The sequence below is a fragment of the Watersipora subatra genome, chromosome 4, assembly GCF_963576615.1.
Source record: "Watersipora subatra chromosome 4, tzWatSuba1.1, whole genome shotgun sequence".
Classification (NCBI taxonomy): domain Eukaryota; kingdom Metazoa; phylum Bryozoa; class Gymnolaemata; order Cheilostomatida; family Watersiporidae; genus Watersipora; species Watersipora subatra.
The window spans coordinates 10,280,672-10,301,805 of NC_088711.1; the positions used below are offsets into that span (position 1 = coordinate 10,280,672).

Genomic DNA, 21,134 nt, shown 5'->3' on the forward strand with positions numbered 1-21,134 from the left:
TGCGTGCATTGAATCAATAGCCTTCTAAAATGACATTGGTGATCGGCCTGCAGATCTCTCTCAACTTTCGCTTTAAAGTTGCTACCTGCTCCCTGGTTTCTTGAGGTACAGCTACAATGCCATGCTCCGCATCTTCTGCTATTGCTTCATTGTACGTGAATGACCGTTTTCTTTCTATCGCTTCTGGCCCTGCCAGGTTAAGCAGCATATACGCCCTGGCAGCCTCTGGTTTGTCACTATATATGGCATTGGCATAAATGTCATATTCTTGCTCAAATATCCTCCAGTTTTCGAACACATTTCCCTCGAACGATAGGGGCTGTGGCCTCCTCAGTCCACTGTCCATAACTGACTAGTAGGCAGACTCTTGACACCATGTAATGAAGACGTCCAAGGCGGTTGGAGACATCTACATGGCTCTACTTAACCAACACAACACGTCGAGAAAGGATATGGGCTCGCCAGCTCAGAGAAACATATCCCGCCCAACTCGCATACCGATACCGACCGCGAGACGCTCCTACGACCCACAATCATGGACTCTGAGGCAGTGCAACATAAGCTGTCACAAGAGCGTGCTCGTCAGAAACCATACGCTGATCACTCTGTTGTTACACTCCTGACACTCACACCAGGTGATACCATGCGTATGCAGACCGACCAAGGCTTCTGTGACACCACCGCGACTATCGTTGAAACAGCCAATCCCCGATCGTATGTTGTGCAGCAGAACGACAAAACATACAGACGTAACCGTTGCCACCTGCTACACGTACCGACTCCTGCTGACAACCATGTTGCTGATACTGTGGTTCCGCCACCACCTACTATGTCTACCACCTCAGATTACAAGCCAGGTGACTCGCCAGCTCGCTCGACACCCGCCGCCGCAACTTACACTCCTGTGACAGTGACTAGATCAGGACGTGCAGTTGTTAAACCAATTCAATATCACGACTAGGGAAATGATGTAACATTCGATGTATATTCTACGCATCAGCACCTTCTAACTTTACTAATCACGTGGCTCTCATTATAATATTATGTGTTAGCTTTATCAGCTTTGTATAATATTATGTGTTAGTTTTAACAGCTTTGTTATGTGTTAGCTTTATCAGCTTTGTTCAAAACTACGTGTCTTATACTAAAACTTTCTTTTCTGGTCCAGACCTGCGAACAATACACTGCGTTTCAATTCTCCAAACAATATTCCTTACTTGAGCAACTTATAACCAACATATTACAGGTACTGAAATATTAACATTATTTTATTTTAAAAAATAAAACCATTCACATCTTCAAGTGCAAGACTAACAACAAGCTCCAAAACGTCTCATCTCGTTGCACATCACCCTACATGCTATACGTGTATTTTTTTACAGCAAAATGCATATTTGTTCAGACCATGTCTATTGATCTTGTATCATTTAATAATCTATACCCATAAAACTTCCGAGTTGAATACTTTCAAAGACTGCAAACTCTCCAATAAAGTTGGGTCACGCTTTATTGTAATTTTGCGAATTGATGTGTCCCTAAACCTGCACAACTTCACCTTTTGTCCGTACATACATACAATAAAGCAATTTTTAAAAAATTTTCAGATGGATTCAAGAAGAGCCGTATAGCTTCACAAACTAGGTTCGTAAAACTATACGGCTATGGGTTCAAGAAGTATAGACGAATCATGTAATCACGGTAGTCAATAATGTTTTGGTGATAACTTTGGCAACATTGCGAATGCTAAAAAGATAAAACCGAAAGCTACCTATTGTACATTTTTTGTTAGGAAAGTCGCCGCCAAAAATCGTTTAGAAGACAACAAGTAAAACAAGCGTAAAATTAACGCCCACAGAATAATTAACCATCATTTGATCAAACACGTGACCCGAGTAAACCTCAGTCAGTTCGATCTGCGCAGGGGTCCAGGCTTCATTTGTTGTATAACATCTCAACATCGAATAACATCTAAACATCAACGAAATACCAAGTGCCGGAACTTTGAACTAGTAAGCACAATATTGTTAAATATCAGAGTTAGTGTAATATTTAGAAGAAAGGTAGGATCTCACGCAAACTTTTGCTTGCGTTTTCGTAATTCATTTCCTCGAGAACAGCTGAGTGTTACTCTATTAGGCTAGTATTAGCTTGCTTAGTTTGCAAGTTTCTCACACCGGCTTTTTCTCAGCCAAAATCCATAGGGACAAAAGCTAATGGAACTCAACAAAACTATATTTTGAAGAAGTTTAAAAGAAAAATTTTCTTCCCTATCCTTGGTAATCTTTAGTTAAGTGTCGGACTGGTTAACTTTAATCTCGTGTGTTCATCATTTTTTAGGACTTAATTTAATAAGCCAATGAAGCTTAAGTTAACTTGTTTAAAGTAAGAGCGTACGTAATCTTTAAAATGGCTAGCTAGGTAAAATAATTCATGATTAGTCAAGCAACTGTGGTTAATGCCCAGACGGCTTCTTGTCAATGTAGAATGTATTGCCTATATAGAATGTACAGCCTATTTCAATGCTTACATTACGTCAAGCTTGATGCAATGACTTTGTGTTAGACTATGTACATGGACTATTGAGTTGCGTTTCGATTTGAATAAAAGTACTAGTACTACTTTATGCCTGTCAGGTATGGTCACCGCACGCAAAAGGCTTAACTGACAAATTAGAAACAATTCAAAGACGGGGGGTTCGATGGATTTTCAGACTCGGACCTATGGATAGTGTCACAGAGTGCATGCGTGTAAATAACATCCAGGAACTAAAAGATAGAAGAGAAGATTTGGATTTGAAATTTTTAAAAAGAATTGAGTTTGGTCTATACGAACTAGACCTCAATAACTATATCTCTTTTAACCCATCCCACCAAACCCGTCATGGAGTAGTCCACCCACATTTTAGGATAGACCAATATAAGCACTCTTTTTATAATAGAATGGCACCGAATGTTGTGGGTCAGGGCGTTGACGACTCCCTCAGTTTTTAATACGATCTTGGTGTTGCAACAAATTAGGTTTTAGCGTTCTTATCAATCATTTTATCTCAAATTTTATGTTCATATAATGCCCTCGGGCGTATTGGACAGATTCGAATATATATATATATATATATATATACTAGTGATCTGTTGCTTACTGAGTGTTTGATAAACATACCACAGTCAAGTGTTTTCAACCGGTACTCCTGGATTTGTGTTGGCACCTTTACGTCTACCGTTCTTTTATGCGTATAATTTGTCAGCTCGTTCTACCTTTAAATGTTGTCCGCAAACAAAAATGCTCTACAACACTGGTGGTAAGGTAGCCATACCAGAAGATTACCTCACTAATTTCAAGCTTTTGGCTAAGTAGAGCATTAATTCACAGAAGTTATAGAAAGAGGGTAGAAACACTACTTTATGTATTATTAACTATTACTTCAGCTGAAGATTTTAGTAGGAATAATAGAGAATTGTGTTCGTGGTTTAAGAAAACTCCATTGGAAAATAGTCGTCGCCTTAGCACACATTTTAACATAGAAATTAAATGACATATTTTATTGCTATAGCTATTATATTTTCAAAATTTTACTCATACAAATGCGTTACTGGCTCTATACCTGTTCTTAAGTCTAGATCAAAAACCGTCAATCAGCATGTATATATATATATATAAATAATAGTTTTTTTAAAGTTATTGGGAATGTAAATATCTGGCTAAAATATAAATTTTTTGAGCCCGTGGAGGGATATATGACGGGGTGCTTAGGGAAACATAAAATAACACTTTTTAAAGGTCTTTTTTCGTACTCTGATATATGCCAAACTAAAGTTAGCTGTGTATTTTATAGCCTGGCTCATGTGTGGTGGGACATTTCATTCGAGTTGACTGCCATTTTTGTGGCTGCCTATACAGCAACTTAAATAAGTTCTGGGCCTATATAGAAAAGTATAAAAAATTGTTTTGCTTTGCTATTGTCAAGCCCCAACCAAGGAAATTCTATTTTTCGTTGTCACAGTATTTAAGTAGGCCTACTGTATGTCTGATGAAAACTGCTATTGAATAGTAGAAAGCTTTTGTCCAAATTTCAAATATATTGAATTAATACGATATGGCTTATTGCAACAAGCAATGGCAAAGTTTAGACATGGAAACAATTTGGTTTGGGTGAGAAATCCATAGCTGTTTAATCAGTAATGCATGTGGTTTTCTTGACTAATATCTAGTTATTTTGAAACTTGGGTTTATTCTGATTTACAATGCCTTGTAGCCATGTTGTTTAGGTCTTCAAGTTTGTTATGCTTTTCAATAATTGAAGTATTGTTTGTTTTAGGCCTCATGTTGTTGCTGTTAATGCTGTGCGCTGCTGCAAGCGCGAGTAGCAATGTAACATTGAGTTTAGAGGGTACTCTTGTTAAAGCAGAACTCGCTCCTCATTCACCCACAGACCTTTTCATACAGCACACTAATACTAACTACTCGGACTTCTATGTTCCTCAGTGTCACGCTAGAAAGTACAACTTCACTTTAGCCACTGGATCTACTAAAGAGACAAGTTCTTCAGTTGGTAATGACATCTTTAACAGCGACTCCTCGATGACACTCATCAATGATGTGAATAATGAATCTATTCCTGTCTACTGCGTATACACGTCGTATAACATCTCAGGTATGGCTTCACTGAATAGATGTTATACTAACTAACCTTTGGTTTGCGAAGTTTTACGTTTGTTGTCTACTGATGACTGCAGGTTTTTTGTCTTTTGCTATTCATAGATATTATAAGCCACACAACACGGACACTTGAACATTGCTTGTTCATGGCCTGTACGACCTTTATTGTGGTAATCCAATGAAATGCCTCGATATCATTACAAGGCAAATGTTTTCCATTGTATAGGAATTCTGATGGTATTTTGCAGCTCCTGTCCCTGGAGGCTGCAACCTAGAGTTTAACTTTGAAAATGATCCAAACATACATAGTTGGTATGATGGCTTCCGTTTGTGGCTGGAATTTCAATACGCTAGTGTGAAAAGGCTCGAGTGTGATGACCAAAAGGGATGGGATTACCTGACTTATTCCGTCTATGCTATATACCTTCAGGTTAGTATTGCGACATACATCTACGGATTAGTCGTGTAAATGTTGGTTGGTATGAGATAACATAATGTAAATGATATATTGATATGAAAATCCAAGCTGAGCTTAGGTTGGTCTGAGCTCGCTATCAACTTGAAAAAATGTTTCTATCTTTCTATGTTTCTATGTTTCTAAATCTTGAAAAAACTATTTACTGTACATTTCTATTTTGGATATTTTTGATAAAATGACAAGTCATTGCTAAAATACTCTTCGTTGTTGCTTCATTATGTTGGAAATAATAATTTGCTATATTATACACATTAATTGCTCCTGAGGCTTTCTCAAATATATATCTGTTGGTCAATTCTTTGGAATGAGCTGAATAGTTGCTGGAGCTCTTTACATATGTTAGAGTGAACTTTTCCTTTTTTAGGTTGCTGGCGACCAGGATACAAATTTTTCAGATATGCTCAGGGATGTCATCACACCTGCTGGTATCGAGAGCAAAGGAACTAAGGTACACACACGCCAGTATATTAGAGATCATTTACACACTAAGACATAAGCATTTGATTGCTAGCCAGTTAGCAGATCTGTGGATAAGCTTTTGACTAAATAAATATTGTGTGCTAAGGAGCCATTCTTAAACTTCGAGTATACTAAATGACTGACACTGAGTTATTCTCACTGTAAATTGCCGAACCATACGCTTGATGTTGTTTTCTATCACATAGTAGTGTCGCTGAGTTTGCTGTTTTCTCATGCCTCTATAATCATATGCCTTCAACCATGATAATAGATAACAATGGCTTGTGACACGAGTGCGTTTTGGAACTGTCATGTAATTGTCTTGGGCAATATCGTAGTCTCTGTTAGTACCAATATCACTATTGTGCCTATGAATGATGAGGCAGTCTGTATTAGAGGATCTGATCCTAGTATCCGTATTAACACTGAGATTGATTATTTGGATGGGTGTCGGCTGAGCATTTTTAAATCGATCTGAAACCTCCGATAATTTCTGAGCTATTTAACAAATCCTCTATTATTCAGGGTAACATTATCCTAGCTGACCACACTAAGAAATGTAATACATTGAGAGCTATTTATTATCTCTCAAATGTCAATATTGAATGAATAACAAACATGCCGACAAATTTCGCGAAGAATTTTTACGTTTCAGTCAGAATGGAAATAACAGGTATTGCAGTTGTCTCTTGCAATGATAAAATTCATTGCAATCGATAATGGACTGTTATGGACTATGAATGCATTGTTATATTTCTTTTTATTCACATGCATCACAAAGTTAAATTACCTTTATATATTATATTTCTTTTGAATTTCAACAAATATATACATATTTCATTTTTTTATTCTGTAATAATAGAAGCATACAACGATGCAACACAAAAGGGTGGGATCAATACTGAAGGCAAAAAACTTAGAGAGAATTGATAGATTGGATTGGTATCCGGATCAGCTCTTGCATTTCAAATTGTGGCATATCTAGTTAAAATACCATGAATAATTTAGTTCATCTAAAGCCTAAACAGCAGTTGGCCTCTTTCAATTTTTTATTTTTATAGAATAGTCACCCATCTCATTGTTTCGTTTTCATTGCTTTCCAATACAATGTAAAAAAAGTGGAACAGCCTGCCAGCCTTTTACATTTATCCTATGGTGTTATTGCGTTGTCAATACTGGCTATTTTCGGTCTATATCTAGATAATAGAACACACCCAGGCACAGTCGAACAAGCCCGCCCTTGTGGTCACCTCCTACCCAGACCAGGGTGTCTTTATAGCAGTTATCGTCGAAGATAAGTTGACCGGTCACAAGTCAGCCTATGTTCCACGAGTCTCATATGGCTGTGACATTGATAGACACACTTCAGGGCATCCGTGTCAAGGTATAGCCAACATACCAGTTTCCAGTCATGACATAAGATCATGTGGTGACATATTATTGTAGCGAATCATGCGTGTAGGAAATGAAAATATTTGTGAGTCATGAATATATATTAGTAATGCTCCGGCTGTGCCCTTTGTGTCCCTGTTATTCAGATTTAGCTTGGCTGTAAATATCGTCGCTTGTTGCTGAGGAAGTTTTTGACTCGTTTATTGGTTATCTTTTTATTGTGTGTTTCTAATAGACCTGACATCATGTGGAAAATATAGCCCTAATTCCGGTAGATAGACCATAAAAAGTTTATTGGTACAATGGCAGTGCAATGACTGAGTGACAGCCCAAATACCACAAAATCTCTATTTGAACGCCATGGCTCTCGATTTTCCAATCCTTCTCTTATAGTGGCTTTCAAATTAAGGTGGCTTTCAAATTAAGGTGGCTTTCAAATAAAGGTGGCTTTCAAATAAAGATGGCTTTCAAATAAAGGTGGCTTTCATTTAGAGATTTTACAGTATCTCTTTCATGTAATTGAAGGCCAGATAGGTCATTTTAAAATCATCCTTCTGCCAAAACTTTCCGATTGCCTCGTCGGTTTGAACCCATATTTATGTCAATGTTACCTGCTATGGCACTTCATTCTTAGTAAGCTTTCAGTCTACTATTGTAGTTCAGTGGTACTACTACTTGCTGGCAGCCGTGATCACTGTTGCTGGCCTTTTCATCACCTTCCTTGGACACAGATTCTTCGCATATGAACTTTTTATAATGGGATTTCTAACTGGACTGCTTTGCGGCTTTATAGGACTGCTTGCTGCTCGGGTGTCAGTCATAGGTAAGAAGTGTCTGTTTGTGTCAGTCATAGGTAGAAAGGGTCTGTTTATGTCAGTCATAGGTAAGAAGTGTCTGTTTGTGTCAGTCATAGGTAAGAAGTGTCTGTTTGTATCAGTCATAGGTAAGAAGTGTCTGTTTGTGTCAGTCATAGGTAAGAAGTGTCTGTTTGTGTCAGTCATATGTAAGAAGTGTCTGTTCGTGTCAGTCATAGGTAAGAAGTGTCTGTTTGTGTCAGTCATAGGTAAGAAGTGTCTGTTTGTGTCAGTCATAGGTTAGAAGTGTCTGTTTGTGTCAGTCATAGGTAGGAAGGGTCTGTTTATGTCAGTCATAGGTAAGAAGTGTCTGTTTGTGTCAGTCATAGGTAAGAAGTGTCTGTTTGTATCAGTGATAGGTAGGAAGTGTCTGTTTGTGTCGGTCATAGATAAGTGTCTGTTTGTGTCAGTCATAGGTAGGAAGTGTCTGTTTGTGTCAGTTATAGGTAGGAAGTGTCTGTTTGTGTCAGTGATAGATAGGAAGTGTCTGTTTGTATCGGTCATAGGTAAGAAGTGTCTGTTTGTGTCAGTCATAGGTAAGAAGTGTCTGTTTGTGTCAGTCATAGGTAGGAAGGGTCTGTTTATGTCAGTCATAGGTAAGAAGTGTCTGTTTGTGTCAGTCATAGGTAGGAAGTGTCTGTTTGTGTCAGTCATAGGTAGGAAGTGTCTGTTTTTATCGGTCATAGATAAGAAGTCTCTCTTTATGTCAGTCATAGGTAAGAAATGTCTGTTTATGTCAGTCATAGGTAAGAAGTGTCTGTTTGTGTCAGTCACAGTTAGGAAGTGTCTGTTTGTGTCAGTCATAGGTAAGAAGTGGCTGTTTGTGTCAGTCATAGGTAGGAAGTGTCTGTTTGTGTCAGTTATAGGTAGGTAGTGTCTGTTTGTTTCGGTGATAGGTAGGTAGTGTCTGTTTGTGTCAGTCATAGGTAAGAAGTGTCTGTTTGTGTCAGTCATAGGTAAGAAGTGTCTGTTTGTGTCGGTCATAGGTAGGAAGTGTCTGTTTGTATCGGTCATAGGTAAGAAGTGTCTGTTTGTATCGGTCATAGGTAAGAAGTGTCTGTCTGTGTCAGTCATAGGTAGGAAGTGTCTGTTTGTGTCAGTCATAGGTAAGAAGTGTCTGTTTGTATCGGTCATAGGTAAGAAGTGTCTGTCTGTGTCAGTCATAGGTAGGAAGTGTCTGTTTGTATAGGTCATAGGTAAGAAGTGTCTGTTTGTGTCAGTCATAGGTAAGAAGTGTCTGTTTATGTCAGTCATAGGTAAGAAGTGTCTGTTTGTGTCAGTCATATGTAGGAAGTATCTGTTTGTTTCAGTCATAGGTAGGAAGCGTCTGTTTTTATCGGTCATAGATAAGAAGTCTCTCTTTATGTCAGTCATAGGTAAGAAATGTCTGTTTATGTCAGTCATAGGTAAGAAGTGTCTGTTTGTGTCAGTCACAGGTAAGAAGTGTCTTTTTGTGTCAGTCATAGGTAAGAAGTGTCTGTTTGTGTCGGTCATAGGTAGGAAGTGTCTGTATGTATCGGTCATAGGTAAGAAGTGTCTGTTTGTGTCAGTCATAGGTAGGAAGTGTCTGTTTGTGTCAGTCATAGGTAAGAAGTGTATGTTTGTGTCAGTCATAGGTAGGAAGTGTCTGTTTGTGTCAGTCATAGGTAAGAAGTGGCTGTTTGTGTCAGTCATAGGTAGGAAGTGTCTGTTTGTGTCAGTTATAGGCAGGTAGTGTCTGTTTGTTTCGGTGATAGGTAGGTAGTGTCTGTTTGTGTCAGTCATAGGTAAGAAGTGTCTGTTTGTGTCAGTCATAGGTAGGAAGTGTCTGTTTTTATCGGTCATAGATAAGAAGTCTCTCTTTATGTCAGTCATAGGTAAGAAATGTCTGTTTATGTCAGTCATAGGTAAGAAGTCTCTGTTTGTGTCAGTCATAGGTAAGAAGTGTCTGTTTGTGTCGGTCATAGGTAGGAAGTGTCTGTTTGTATCGGTCATAGGTAAGAAGTTTCTGTTTGTATCGGTCATAGGTAAGAAGTGTCTGTTTGTGTCAGTCATAGGTAGGAAGTGTCTGTTTGTGTCAGTCATAGGTTAGAAGTGTACCTCTACACTTGAAGTTGCACTACCATCCCTCACTTTGTTTTACAAGGTTTGAAGTTAATTCAAACAAAATTACTTCGATATGATTTTTCAACCACCTAATTGTAATTGTCAGCTATGGCTAACTAAAATTTATTGTGGTAAGTTAATAACATTATTCCTCAAGTTTTCGTTCCATTGTTTATTACATGTTCATTCTTCTTTGTGAGAAAGTCATATTCTTTGCTATGTGCACGGAGTTCTTTCGATCAAGCTCGGAAAAGGCTTAGTGTGGCTGACATCGTTTTTTGTTATAAACTTAACAGGTTTGGCCGGTGGTTCCACACTAATTGGTCTAGCTTTTGGACTTTTGTGGGCTCTGCTTTGGCAGTGTGCTGGTGTGGTGCTTCTTTGTCTGATACTGCCAGCAGCCAATGGTGGATTCCTGATCGCCTCAATAATCACTTATTCTCCACTTGGTGAGTCACTTACATTATTAGCTTTAATAATACACCTATTTATCACTGAGTGTGCAAGTATTATTCACTAGCTAATCCTCCATTGAAGGTTGGAGATGACACGTTGAGTTCGCTTCAATCTTTTTTGTTTGAAAGATTCGTTATTCAACTAAATAGCTGATCAAAATGAATAATTTTTGAAGTTATTAGCTGATGACTGAAAATTTGGAGTTTTTGATTAATGACCGCTGGTTATAGCTTTCTGGAGATAAAGATATTGTTACCTCTATTTATTGTAGCATTACTTCTTACCTTCTCCATTGTTAGTGGTAATGCTACGTCATATATAGGAACCAGAGGTACTCGCTGCTTGACCTGTGCATAACTGTAATAGTCACTGTCACACAGTACTACCACATTTAATCATTGATGTCATCGTCATTCCATCCAGTTCTTCGCTTGAGTAGTGTTTGAGTAGCGCCTATTGTTCGTAATAACTTATCTATACATATGTATTTGGCTTCATTTGTTTGCTTGTATGTCCTCTATAGAAACCAAGTTTGTAACAGAATGGTCTGAAGTTTTGCATGTGGTTTTCTTTGATACTCCCGTCAGTTTGACGTTGCCCCCAAACGATTTTGGGTCGTTAGGACCATGAAGATGTTTTTGTGAATGAAAATGATGTTAAGAACCATTTCGTAAAGACTCAACTAAAAAGTTGGGCCAATTCAGGGTTTAGGTCCATGATTCTCAGCTTATTAAACTCGGGCTTTAACCGACTGAGCTGATTGGCCACCTTCCAAAGCTTCAGATTAATTGTGCCAATCAAAGGTAAAGATTACGTATTTATATCTTTGTTTTGTTTATTTGGTTGAAAATTACTAGAATGAAAATTAAATATTCGAGTTGTATTTTTCATCCGGGTATGTCTGCTTGTAAGCATTATGCGACCATTTATAGATGTACTAACCGAATGACCGGCGTTGCACGGGAAATAAAATAATTACCCAATGAATTCGAGTAACTTATCTCATAAGCTAGTAGATGAAATCTTTATTAAAACAATAGCCATGTTTGGAGACATCTTAACTATCGTTGCGTTACGTAAGGCGAAACGATCAAACGAGCTAGTTGAATATCTCAAGCGCATTAAGCATGGGTATTTTAACCGAAGTAATGAATGTTTTCGCTATTATTGATTGCTAACTATTATTGATGGGCAAACTTGCCCCTGCCAGAATTGAAGGTTCTGAGATCAAATCCTAAGTAGAGCGGATTTTTTTTCTCTAAAACTTTATTGTTGTAACTGGACACATGAACAGACTAACAAACAAAAGACAAATATTGAGATTTATATATAGATTGTTCACAACCTCATGCCAGCTACAATGTTATTCACAACCAGCTTCAGGTTGTGTCAGAAACTTCAATGTTTTATAGATAAATAATTCTCTGTTGCAGTGAATATTAAGATGTTCGACAGCTGGGAGTTATGGCTCATAGGCGCAGCTATTATGGTTTTTACATTTCTGGCCATAGTGATCTGGAGTAAAAAGGTATCTTCGTCAGCTTAAGACCTTTTTTCTAGGTTCTGTCTATTGCTGTAGGCAAATGATCATAATTAGGAGTAACTTATGTCACTTCTGATAAATTGGTCTCACGACCTTGACTTTTTAATTGGCAGGTAAATATTGTAATCTGTTCATTCCTGGGAGCATACGCCATAATAGCTACAATATCGGTGTACTGTGGGGCCTCCTTGCACCATATTGTAATAGAAACAGTGAGGAGAGCTTCTGTCAAAGAGTACAGTGACAGTGTCTTCTCAGCCCCCTTCAGTGTGGTTGGTGAGTTGAATATGTATGTCAAAGACCTTTTCACAGACTGATTCGATATGTTACACCACTGCAAGCTTATCTGTGAGCATAAGACATAACATTCAAGCGGTAGCTGTGCATCATATCTTAGTACATATACAAATTGTGCTTTCTGGAGATATGAGGGTCACAATTTCAGTATCATTTAATTAACTTAATCTTTCTTAAATTTACTGCCAGATATTGTGGAACTGCGTTGCATTAGTTAAAATAAATTGTGCCTGGATGTCTGATGGAATTCTAAGAAGAAATTGAAGGCAGCATGAAATAAATGCAGGGCAGCATCAGTGGCAGATTTTGCAATGTTCAAAAACTTCATGTATGCTTTTTCATTGACCTCTTAACAAGCAATATTGTTCTTGTACAGTGAGCACCAGCAGCAAATTTCGAGTGCCAGTAGTCTAAATATAGAGTAACAAATGGTATAAGAAAGTTTCGAAATAAAGTTGCATCCTCGAGTTACGATGTCCCTGTTATACGATTTTTTTACCTTATGCAATGGAACACGATGTTTTTTTCGTTCCCTTAATATGAAATTTTTTCTCCATACGACATCAACCAAAATTTCTCTCGACATCTAAAGTTGGCAGTTGGTGTGCTGATTATGTCGGAACAACGAAGATGCTGATATGCTATTTGCTTACTTCCCTCCTACAACGCCTAAAAGCGATATAATGCTCGCTCTCTCTCTCTCTCTCAGTTCACTGTTATTCATTACAAGTTGTAGTGGGAATAAAACCGGAAACAGATAGGTGTTGAAATTTTAAACAATGACAAAATTAATGTTTAGTGTAGTAACATACATACTGAAACTTACCTTCACGTGTGTGTTTAATAAGTTAAGTTAATAGAAATCATTTAAATTAAACTCAAAGTTAATGTTATACATCAGTATGTCCCTATGGTACATACTGCACATAGTACATTGTGATGGTACATTTTATTGCAGATCTTAACCACTAAAAACCCTAAAGTAACTGTAATTATAGTTAGTAAGGTTAACATACTATTTTGCTACTAATTTTTAATATGTACAGTACGTATATAATATTGTGATGTTTTTGACCAGGGGGTGTTTGCATTAGATAATTACTTATGAGATACTATACCCCTCTATACGACATTTTTACCTTGCGATACCAACATCAAAACGAATCAATATCATAGGGTCCACTGTATGTAGAAGTATTGCTGCAGCAGTCTTTAATAATATATATATCTTCAAGATGGGGACACGTTATTCAATACCAAATCATCAGAGATATAATTGAACTGATTCAGTGATCAGAATGTTGCATTGTAGTAGTTCGCGCACCATATGCGAGTTTAAGATTTTAACAGTATTGATCAGATTTGAGCTGATAGATGTCACAATGCAAAAACAGCAGTGTATTATCAATTCTCAATGGATGGATGTTGAGAACTAAGCACTTAAGCAATGAGTTAAGGAGAACATAAATGTTATTCATACATTTCATAATTAAAATTCCAACTCCTAGTTATTTGTAATGCATGGTGTTATACTATTTTGTTAGGATGAAACCCTACTCCAGTAGACAAAATATCTTACTGCTCTTTTTAGATGGCGTGTTGGTTGGATTATGGGCCACTCTAACTGTTGTTGGCTATGCAGTACAGTTCTACACCGAAAAGAGTAAGCCAGATTTTCCAGTATCACCAAGAAAAAAGAGGCTCTCTCGAAAACTCAATGGTGAGCAGCAACTAATGCTTCTCCGTTTGTTGCTGATGATTGTTGGCAATCATCTGCATGTCACTGAATAACAGTTGTGTATGTTCTGAATTGGAAATACCAGCACAAAAGCAGTTAACTAAAACACGTTTTTACTACACATTCATATTCATTTGTAGCGGAACTGGAAGAACGTGAAAGGCTGCTGAATGACCCAAATATAAGAAACGCCGATGAATATGGGACACTGCACACTTGACTCAATGACTATCATACTCTAACCATTTTCTTTGTGCATTTATAAACTCTCTACTCGTTACTGTCTAAAATCTCAGTTGTTATTAACAAAACTTTGTTGTCTGTTTTCAAAAGCAATGATATTATTATTACAAATAACACAAATGAAATGATACACCACAACTGTTTGATGAACATAATGCTGTATGAATTCAATGACTGTAAAATGATCTTGCAATGTGGAAACCACTCCACGACTCAATATCTGCCAGAACGGCCTCTTCTGTCCCGATCGCGAGACCTTGATCGTCGTCGATGGCTCCTGTCTCTTGATCTCGATCTTGAACGTGATCTGCAAGAGTCAAAACAGGCTATTTGAGAGTGAATAAACATTGTTCCTTGACAGTAAATAAACAAGCAAGACGCATTATGCACTACTGAAACAAAACAACTAGTTTTAAATTTCAATTTGTCAAAATTTGTCAGCTATTTGCTCCAGCAAAATCTTTTCTCAAGCCACTAACACCATAAGTGACATGATAGAAAAATGTTGATACAAACTCTTTCACATTCTTTAAACAACAGCCCTTTCATATTATAAAATACTTGGAGATTATCTCCTCAAAAATTTCTCATAGCATAACAGCTCTGCAAGTGAAAGTAAAGAAGCCAGTACAAACTAAAACTATTAAAAAATGTATAAACTAGGTTACCCAAGTGTAGCACATCTAGCTAATAACTTCATATCTATAAGTAAATATGTGTAATGTCACACATTTTTATTACTCGCTCTTCTACTAAACTATATATTAAACTGATGTATTAAACCCCCATTCACATGATTCTCACTAAGGCAATGAAAAAAACTTTGTTACTGACTATTACTATCAATTTAGTTTTTACATACATTAGTTACATAATACATATGATTTTTGCTTTAATACTACATGAGATTATTTCAAGTATTTGCCGTTGTTTTTGAGTCTGGAACAAACTAATCAACAATGCAAGACTATATATTACTTCATGAATATCTGCTCCACAATGTGACGGTTTTGACATACGAAACAAATATCAGATTGGAGCAACTTTGAACTGAACAGTCAGACATCTACTTTTGACCACTTTTCTAAAACAATATGAGCAAATATTTAATTTTACAGCAGAAGTAATATCTGACATACAGGACTCAATTAATCTCAGAACAAGTCATTTATATAATCAGAACAAATGCATGTAGTTTTCTTTGACTAGTTTAGCTTCTTGGTGTTCAAAAACATCAAACAGTACTTCACTATCTTCCTTTTTGCTTTAAAATAATGGACTTCGCAGACGGGAACCAATGGTCGCAGTGGTTAAAAAAGGATAAACGCAACGCTTTTCTTTGAATTAAAGCAAGGAAATATAAAAACGCGCATCACCACATTTGGATAAATTCTTTAACAAAAACTGCATCAGTCTAGGAATTATCGCAAAAATGAATAAAAAGTTGAAAATACCTTAAAATTAGTAAAAATTAGAGAGGCTGGAGATGATAATCCAAACTAGTGTATCAAAAAATTTAAAAACATGGAAAAAGGCTAAATAGACCAAGTTAATTTAAAGTTTACCTAGTCTAAATGAGACTAACTTTGTTCCGTTATCTTTACCTACGTACACACCACCTTTACATCTCTATTCGCATGTCTCTAATGCTATAGCAAAGTGACTGCTACTTCATTTAGTTTCTTGAATATGAATTTTTTGATGAGTTTTCCACCCTAGCTTTACATAACACAATTGTTTCACAGCTCTGTCTAATTACCACAAGTATTTGTCACCAACGTTTTCAGCTGTAGAACTATTAGATGCTCCAGCATACAACACTTTATAGAGATACATCTTAAAAGAAAACATCAGAACATGTTCACTTGGTATGTTGACACTGTAAACTATATATATCAGAAGGGCCCAGTTTGATACCATCAAATACTACTCTCGTAAGTGTTCACACACGAGCATAGAAGGAGACTAAGAGCCCACTCCGCTTAATAATGCCTCTCAGACCATCGATAACAAACCTTTTGTACAAACTTCATAAGTTTTATCCGTGCAACCATAGAGACCGCATATTAAGAGAACTCACCTTTTCTTTGATCGGCCGTACAGCCTCTTTCTTAAGTCTCTAGAGATTGGCTTGAGATGCATGAAATTGCAGAACCCTCCTCGAGTACACTCTCTGTAAAAACAGAGAATCATGAAAAAAGTACATTTGACAGACGTACAATGAACTTAATACATTGAGACAGTAACAAAACTAAAACGCACCCAAGTTCATATTGCCTGCAACAAGCTTCCCTAAAGTCAGTCACCGGTGACAAGTCACAAGTAAGAGGACGTCCATTAAACCATCGCTGGTTCAAAGCATTCATAGCCTTCTCCGCATCCTCTTCCCGACGAAACTGTGCAAAAGAGACAATAAAGCACGCATATGTAGAGTTTTCCTATAAATATGCCAGTCTTGCCTGCACAAGTTATTCAGGTTGAAAAATACCATGTTTATTAGTCTTTAAAAATAAGAAAAATCGAACTTGAAATCATATGATGATCATTCAGTATTGTCTACACATATCTTGTCTACACAGACTAGAGACAGTTGCAACATTATATCTCTGTGTACAGAAAAGCTCTGCAACCTTATTAGATTTTTGCGCTCTCTCTTTCCCAAATTGTCTGGACAATACAAGCAATACACTTCATGGAAGTCATTAGAATTTCTTATCAGTCTTTTTGCTCAAACTTCCTGGATATGTAAATACCTGCACCAAGCTGAGGTAAAGAGTATTACCCTCATTTGCAAACCCTACAAGTACCATTTGTCCAACACAAGATTTAGGCACTTGATATTCGCAAAAAGCCTGCAACTGGAACCAGGTTCATGAGTTTGTAAAGGCTGAATATTGTACTTTATACAAGCCACACATTGAAATATTTTATAAAGTGTGATTTCATAATATTACAGGATATTACTCATGTTTTGTGGGCAGTGTACATCTATGAAACTGGGTTGTTACGCAATGCTATTTACTATGCTCTACTACATGAGTTGCCTTCTCATGCTAATAATAAAATTGTCGCATTGAACACGAAAGGAAGGGAGGCATTTTACTACATGTAATTGACCAACTCAATAGGGAATTCTTTGCGATTGTCCCTGTCAGGTTGTTCAAAAGATGTCAAGTTTCTCTTGAAGCAACTGTGTGTAATGGATAATGAAACTCCAATCGAAAATCTCCTAATCTGGGACTGCCGTGATGACATTTAATTTGACAGCAACATTAAACAAGACACTGAATTTTGTTTACACTTGTCTCATTTGGAAGGAACCATGGTTTTATTGATTATAGGATAATTCATGGACTAACCTTGACATAGACATTGCCCACAAGATGGTCACCGAGGTTGTCACAAACATTCATTTCCTCAATCTCACCGTACTACAAGATAAACTATAAATTGTTTGAAAACTGCAAAAGGTTGTAGGTTACAAAAAAGCAAGATAGTGCATCGACCTAAAACAAGATGTATAAACAAGCTATTTATGCGAGCATAAATTCCTCTGAAATCACATGATGACAATAATAGTAGTGTGATAATATGATAGAGCTATAATAATTTGGCCAAATAATCAAAGATTAAAGGTTCATTCTACAATATGTGCATCTGCAGTAAATTTTGTTCTGGAAAAATCCTGACGTGAACAGCACCTAACCTACAAACTGAATTGGAAACCTGTGTGTGGCATACTAAACCTGCGTCATTCATCGTCTTGCAACCTAGATTCTACAACGAATCAGTTACATTTGGAAAGAAAGACATCTATAGTCTGTAGCCGTTCTGCATCGTTACCTTATCCTCCATCTCTACAAAGATCTCTTCAAAAAATTCATCAAAGTGGAGCTGAACTTCAGCATCGCTAATCACCGCTGAAATGAAACGAACAAACATAGCAAACAACCTACAAAGACAGCAACTGCAGCACAGTACCAGCTGTATTGCAGACAATCAATATTCAGTGCAAGCGATTCGTCTTCACTAAAAATAACATCCACCCATCGTCGAGACTGATGTTAAAGCATCTAGACACTAATTGAACTAATATAAACAGGTATCTTTTTTAAAAATACAATGAAAAATGTTATGAAGCAATTTATCATTTATGCCTAAAGCTGACATGGCAGCATAGTATTAACATTAGCTAAACCAAGACAGAAGAACGCCAACTAAATAACAGAATTACATTCTATTCAACAGTCACAACAATGCGCAGAGCCGTCATCAGAGAAAATGGGATGACCAATATAAATGTGAGTCATATTCTTGAATATTTAAACCATAACTGCCACATACAACTTTTATCTTATTTTCTAGGTAAATCAGACACGCTGATTCCGATTTTGTACTAAAAATAAAGCTTGATCCCCAACTTTCCAAGTCATGAAGGCTTTTTCAAGCGTTTCAACATCCGTCTCGAAAACAACACAATCAGCATAACAAGCTCCGCCGATAAATATGTGACGTATACTAGCTTTTTATGAACAGAAGTTATGGATGTTTAGTCCGGTTTAGAATGATAGAGATGGGCGTCTTAAAAACCATTATTATCTAAATTCAGTCTTCAAAATAATCTCAGTCTTTTATGAAAGGTAGATAAAGCTATTTAATATTGTATATTTAAAAATGTGCTAAAAAAATGCGATAATAACGCTAGCTTGTGATAAAATCGCGCTTTAAGAGCTCATTTTTTTCGGCGTTCAGCCTATTAAACATCCTGTAACAAACTACGAGCATTTTTAAATAGTTTATCTACCTTTCATAAAAGACAGAAGATTTTGCAGGCTGAATTTAGATAATAGTGGGTTTTAAGTGAAGGTAAAAACCTTTATCATTGATTATTACTTTTTTAATTTAGCATTTTATTCATAAGTTTATCTTTTTGCATTTAATTTTTGTCACATAATTCATAGGCATTGTTTTAATGCTATGTGTAATTACCTGCAGAATTCACTAAGCTCATAGGGTTTTGAGATGTGGAACAAATTAGACAGATCACAGTGTATTCATATAAGAATATTTGCTTCAACGATTTTAACACCTAAGAATGCAAGTAAGTAGATGTTTGAATGATTACATCTAGCTTTAAACAAAGCCTATCAACTATGTCAGTACAATTGACACCCATTAACAAACTTTCACACTCACATTCCCTTGTTAGAATCTAGATCAAACCTGATACTCAATCAAAAGGATTTAGACGCTATTAATTGGCGCATTGCTCTGCCTATTCAACCTCTAAAATGTGATACTTGAAGACATAGATATAATAAACCCTCATATTATTTATTATATCTATGGTTGAAGACTACAAACAACACTATTACGCTGGAAGCCCCTAGAAACAACTGTTGTATTCTTATACCTCTATACAAGTTCTCCAATTACAACCATCAGCCTTTTATAATAGATTGTGTCACAATTTTATTTGCCCATTTAATAGGTAAATAAACATAAAATCTTTCTTGATCAGGGAAGTTGTATTTTTCAAATTTGAATGCAAATATGTGTGAATTTCAACGACCAAAGTATGAATTGTAACTATGTATTTTTATATTTTCACCCTGACTATCCTGTGCACGCAACCTTCAGATGACGTTAGAGCCAACATATACCACTATCAAGCATGAAAAATTTGAGTATGCTGGGGTTCAAAGTTCTGATGCTAATGGGAATAGAAAATCATGATTTGTTCGATAGACAATGACAACTAGTTCAATGAAATACATATATAATTAGAATGGATAACTGGATGTTTAAAAATTATCTAGGATGAAATATTCACATGCTCGAGCCACAATTTTTCAATCACTTCACACAAAGCATACAATAAACATTGCGCTCACACGAATGTGTTGATGCTAGCAATACTTACATTCTGTTTGGTTGTGCTGAGGGTTGGAATAGACATTGGGCATCACAATTGTCTACATGAAACATACAAATGTTGTAAAATATGTTTTCAACAAAATCATGTTTCCAATTATCACCAATAATGTAAAATAACCATCTAAAGCAACTCATGTCAAATTGAAAAACATGCTGGCTAAACGCAAAAATAAGGAGGTAACTCCGCAAATGGTCTACCTTATACTCACTCAACTTTTAAGCTACATCTCAGTAGATCAATCCAAAAGCTACAAAATTTATCAATCTATACATGATCTGTAACTATGATAATTCCATTATTGACAGTAAATCGTCAGATACTTTTAACGGAACATGTGATAAAGAAGTGGCACTATATGTTGCGGCCATTTGCTTATCCCTGATATCCCTAAGAAATGGTTCTCGAGTCGACTTTCGATCAGCTGTTGTGCAAACAGAGCCTACCTACATTAAAGAAGAATATCCTGCCTAAGTTGTAATAATAACGCCAATTCAACTTTCAATGCCTCGATACATCGTTCAATATACAGTGCGTATTTCAATTAACTCATGTCGACGGACTCTACACAATTATACTCTGAAAACTAAAAACATATCCAAATGTAAATAATGTAGCGAGTACCTCACCTGACTGAAGGTTGGCTTGTTATGTAATCTTGAACACTTGTCCCCATGACGGCAAGCGCCAATTTTGAAATAAAACGAACAGTTTACCCTGAAAACAAAGCAACGTATGATATTTGACACAATAATAATATAGCACAAATAGACAGTGCTTATTTCTTTTGTTGATGTTTATATAATGCAAACCAACATACTTATCTTTTTCAGTTCCAAAAATTGACGCGAGATATTCCGCCATACTGGTTTTGGTTGAACGCAGCCGAATGGAGGGAAACTACGATGCCGCTACAAAATCTGCATAAAAGTAGTCTGTCGTAAAACATATTCGTAAGATATATAAATGTCGCGATATTCCTGATGTCGCATAAACAT

General features: G+C 36.6%; 2 protein-coding genes across 2 annotated transcripts; one reads left to right on the plus strand and one right to left on the minus strand.

Moving 5' to 3' along the window:
- The first annotated feature begins 1,858 nt into the window (after positions 1-1,858).
- On the plus strand, positions 1,859-14,325 carry LOC137394876 (transmembrane 7 superfamily member 3-like). The gene is made up of 11 exons (XM_068081648.1): positions 1,859-2,009; positions 4,316-4,651; positions 4,905-5,086; positions 5,499-5,582; positions 6,794-6,977; positions 7,644-7,808; positions 10,221-10,373; positions 11,814-11,908; positions 12,037-12,199; positions 13,812-13,940; positions 14,099-14,325. The coding sequence occupies exons 2-11, from the start codon at positions 4,321-4,323 to the stop codon at positions 14,176-14,178; spliced, it is 1,566 nt and encodes a 521-aa protein (XP_067937749.1). The 5' UTR covers positions 1,859-2,009; positions 4,316-4,320; the 3' UTR covers positions 14,179-14,325.
- Positions 14,282-21,025, minus strand: LOC137394877 (splicing factor U2AF 35 kDa subunit-like). The gene is made up of 8 exons (XM_068081651.1): positions 20,957-21,025; positions 20,766-20,853; positions 20,125-20,176; positions 18,045-18,121; positions 17,561-17,632; positions 16,464-16,597; positions 16,282-16,374; positions 14,282-14,508 (listed from the first exon to the last, which is right to left on the minus strand). Exons 1-8 carry the CDS (start codon positions 20,998-21,000, stop codon positions 14,415-14,417), a joined length of 654 nt encoding a protein of 217 aa, XP_067937752.1. The 5' UTR covers positions 21,001-21,025; the 3' UTR covers positions 14,282-14,414.
- Between the last annotated feature and the right edge of the window lie 109 nt (positions 21,026-21,134).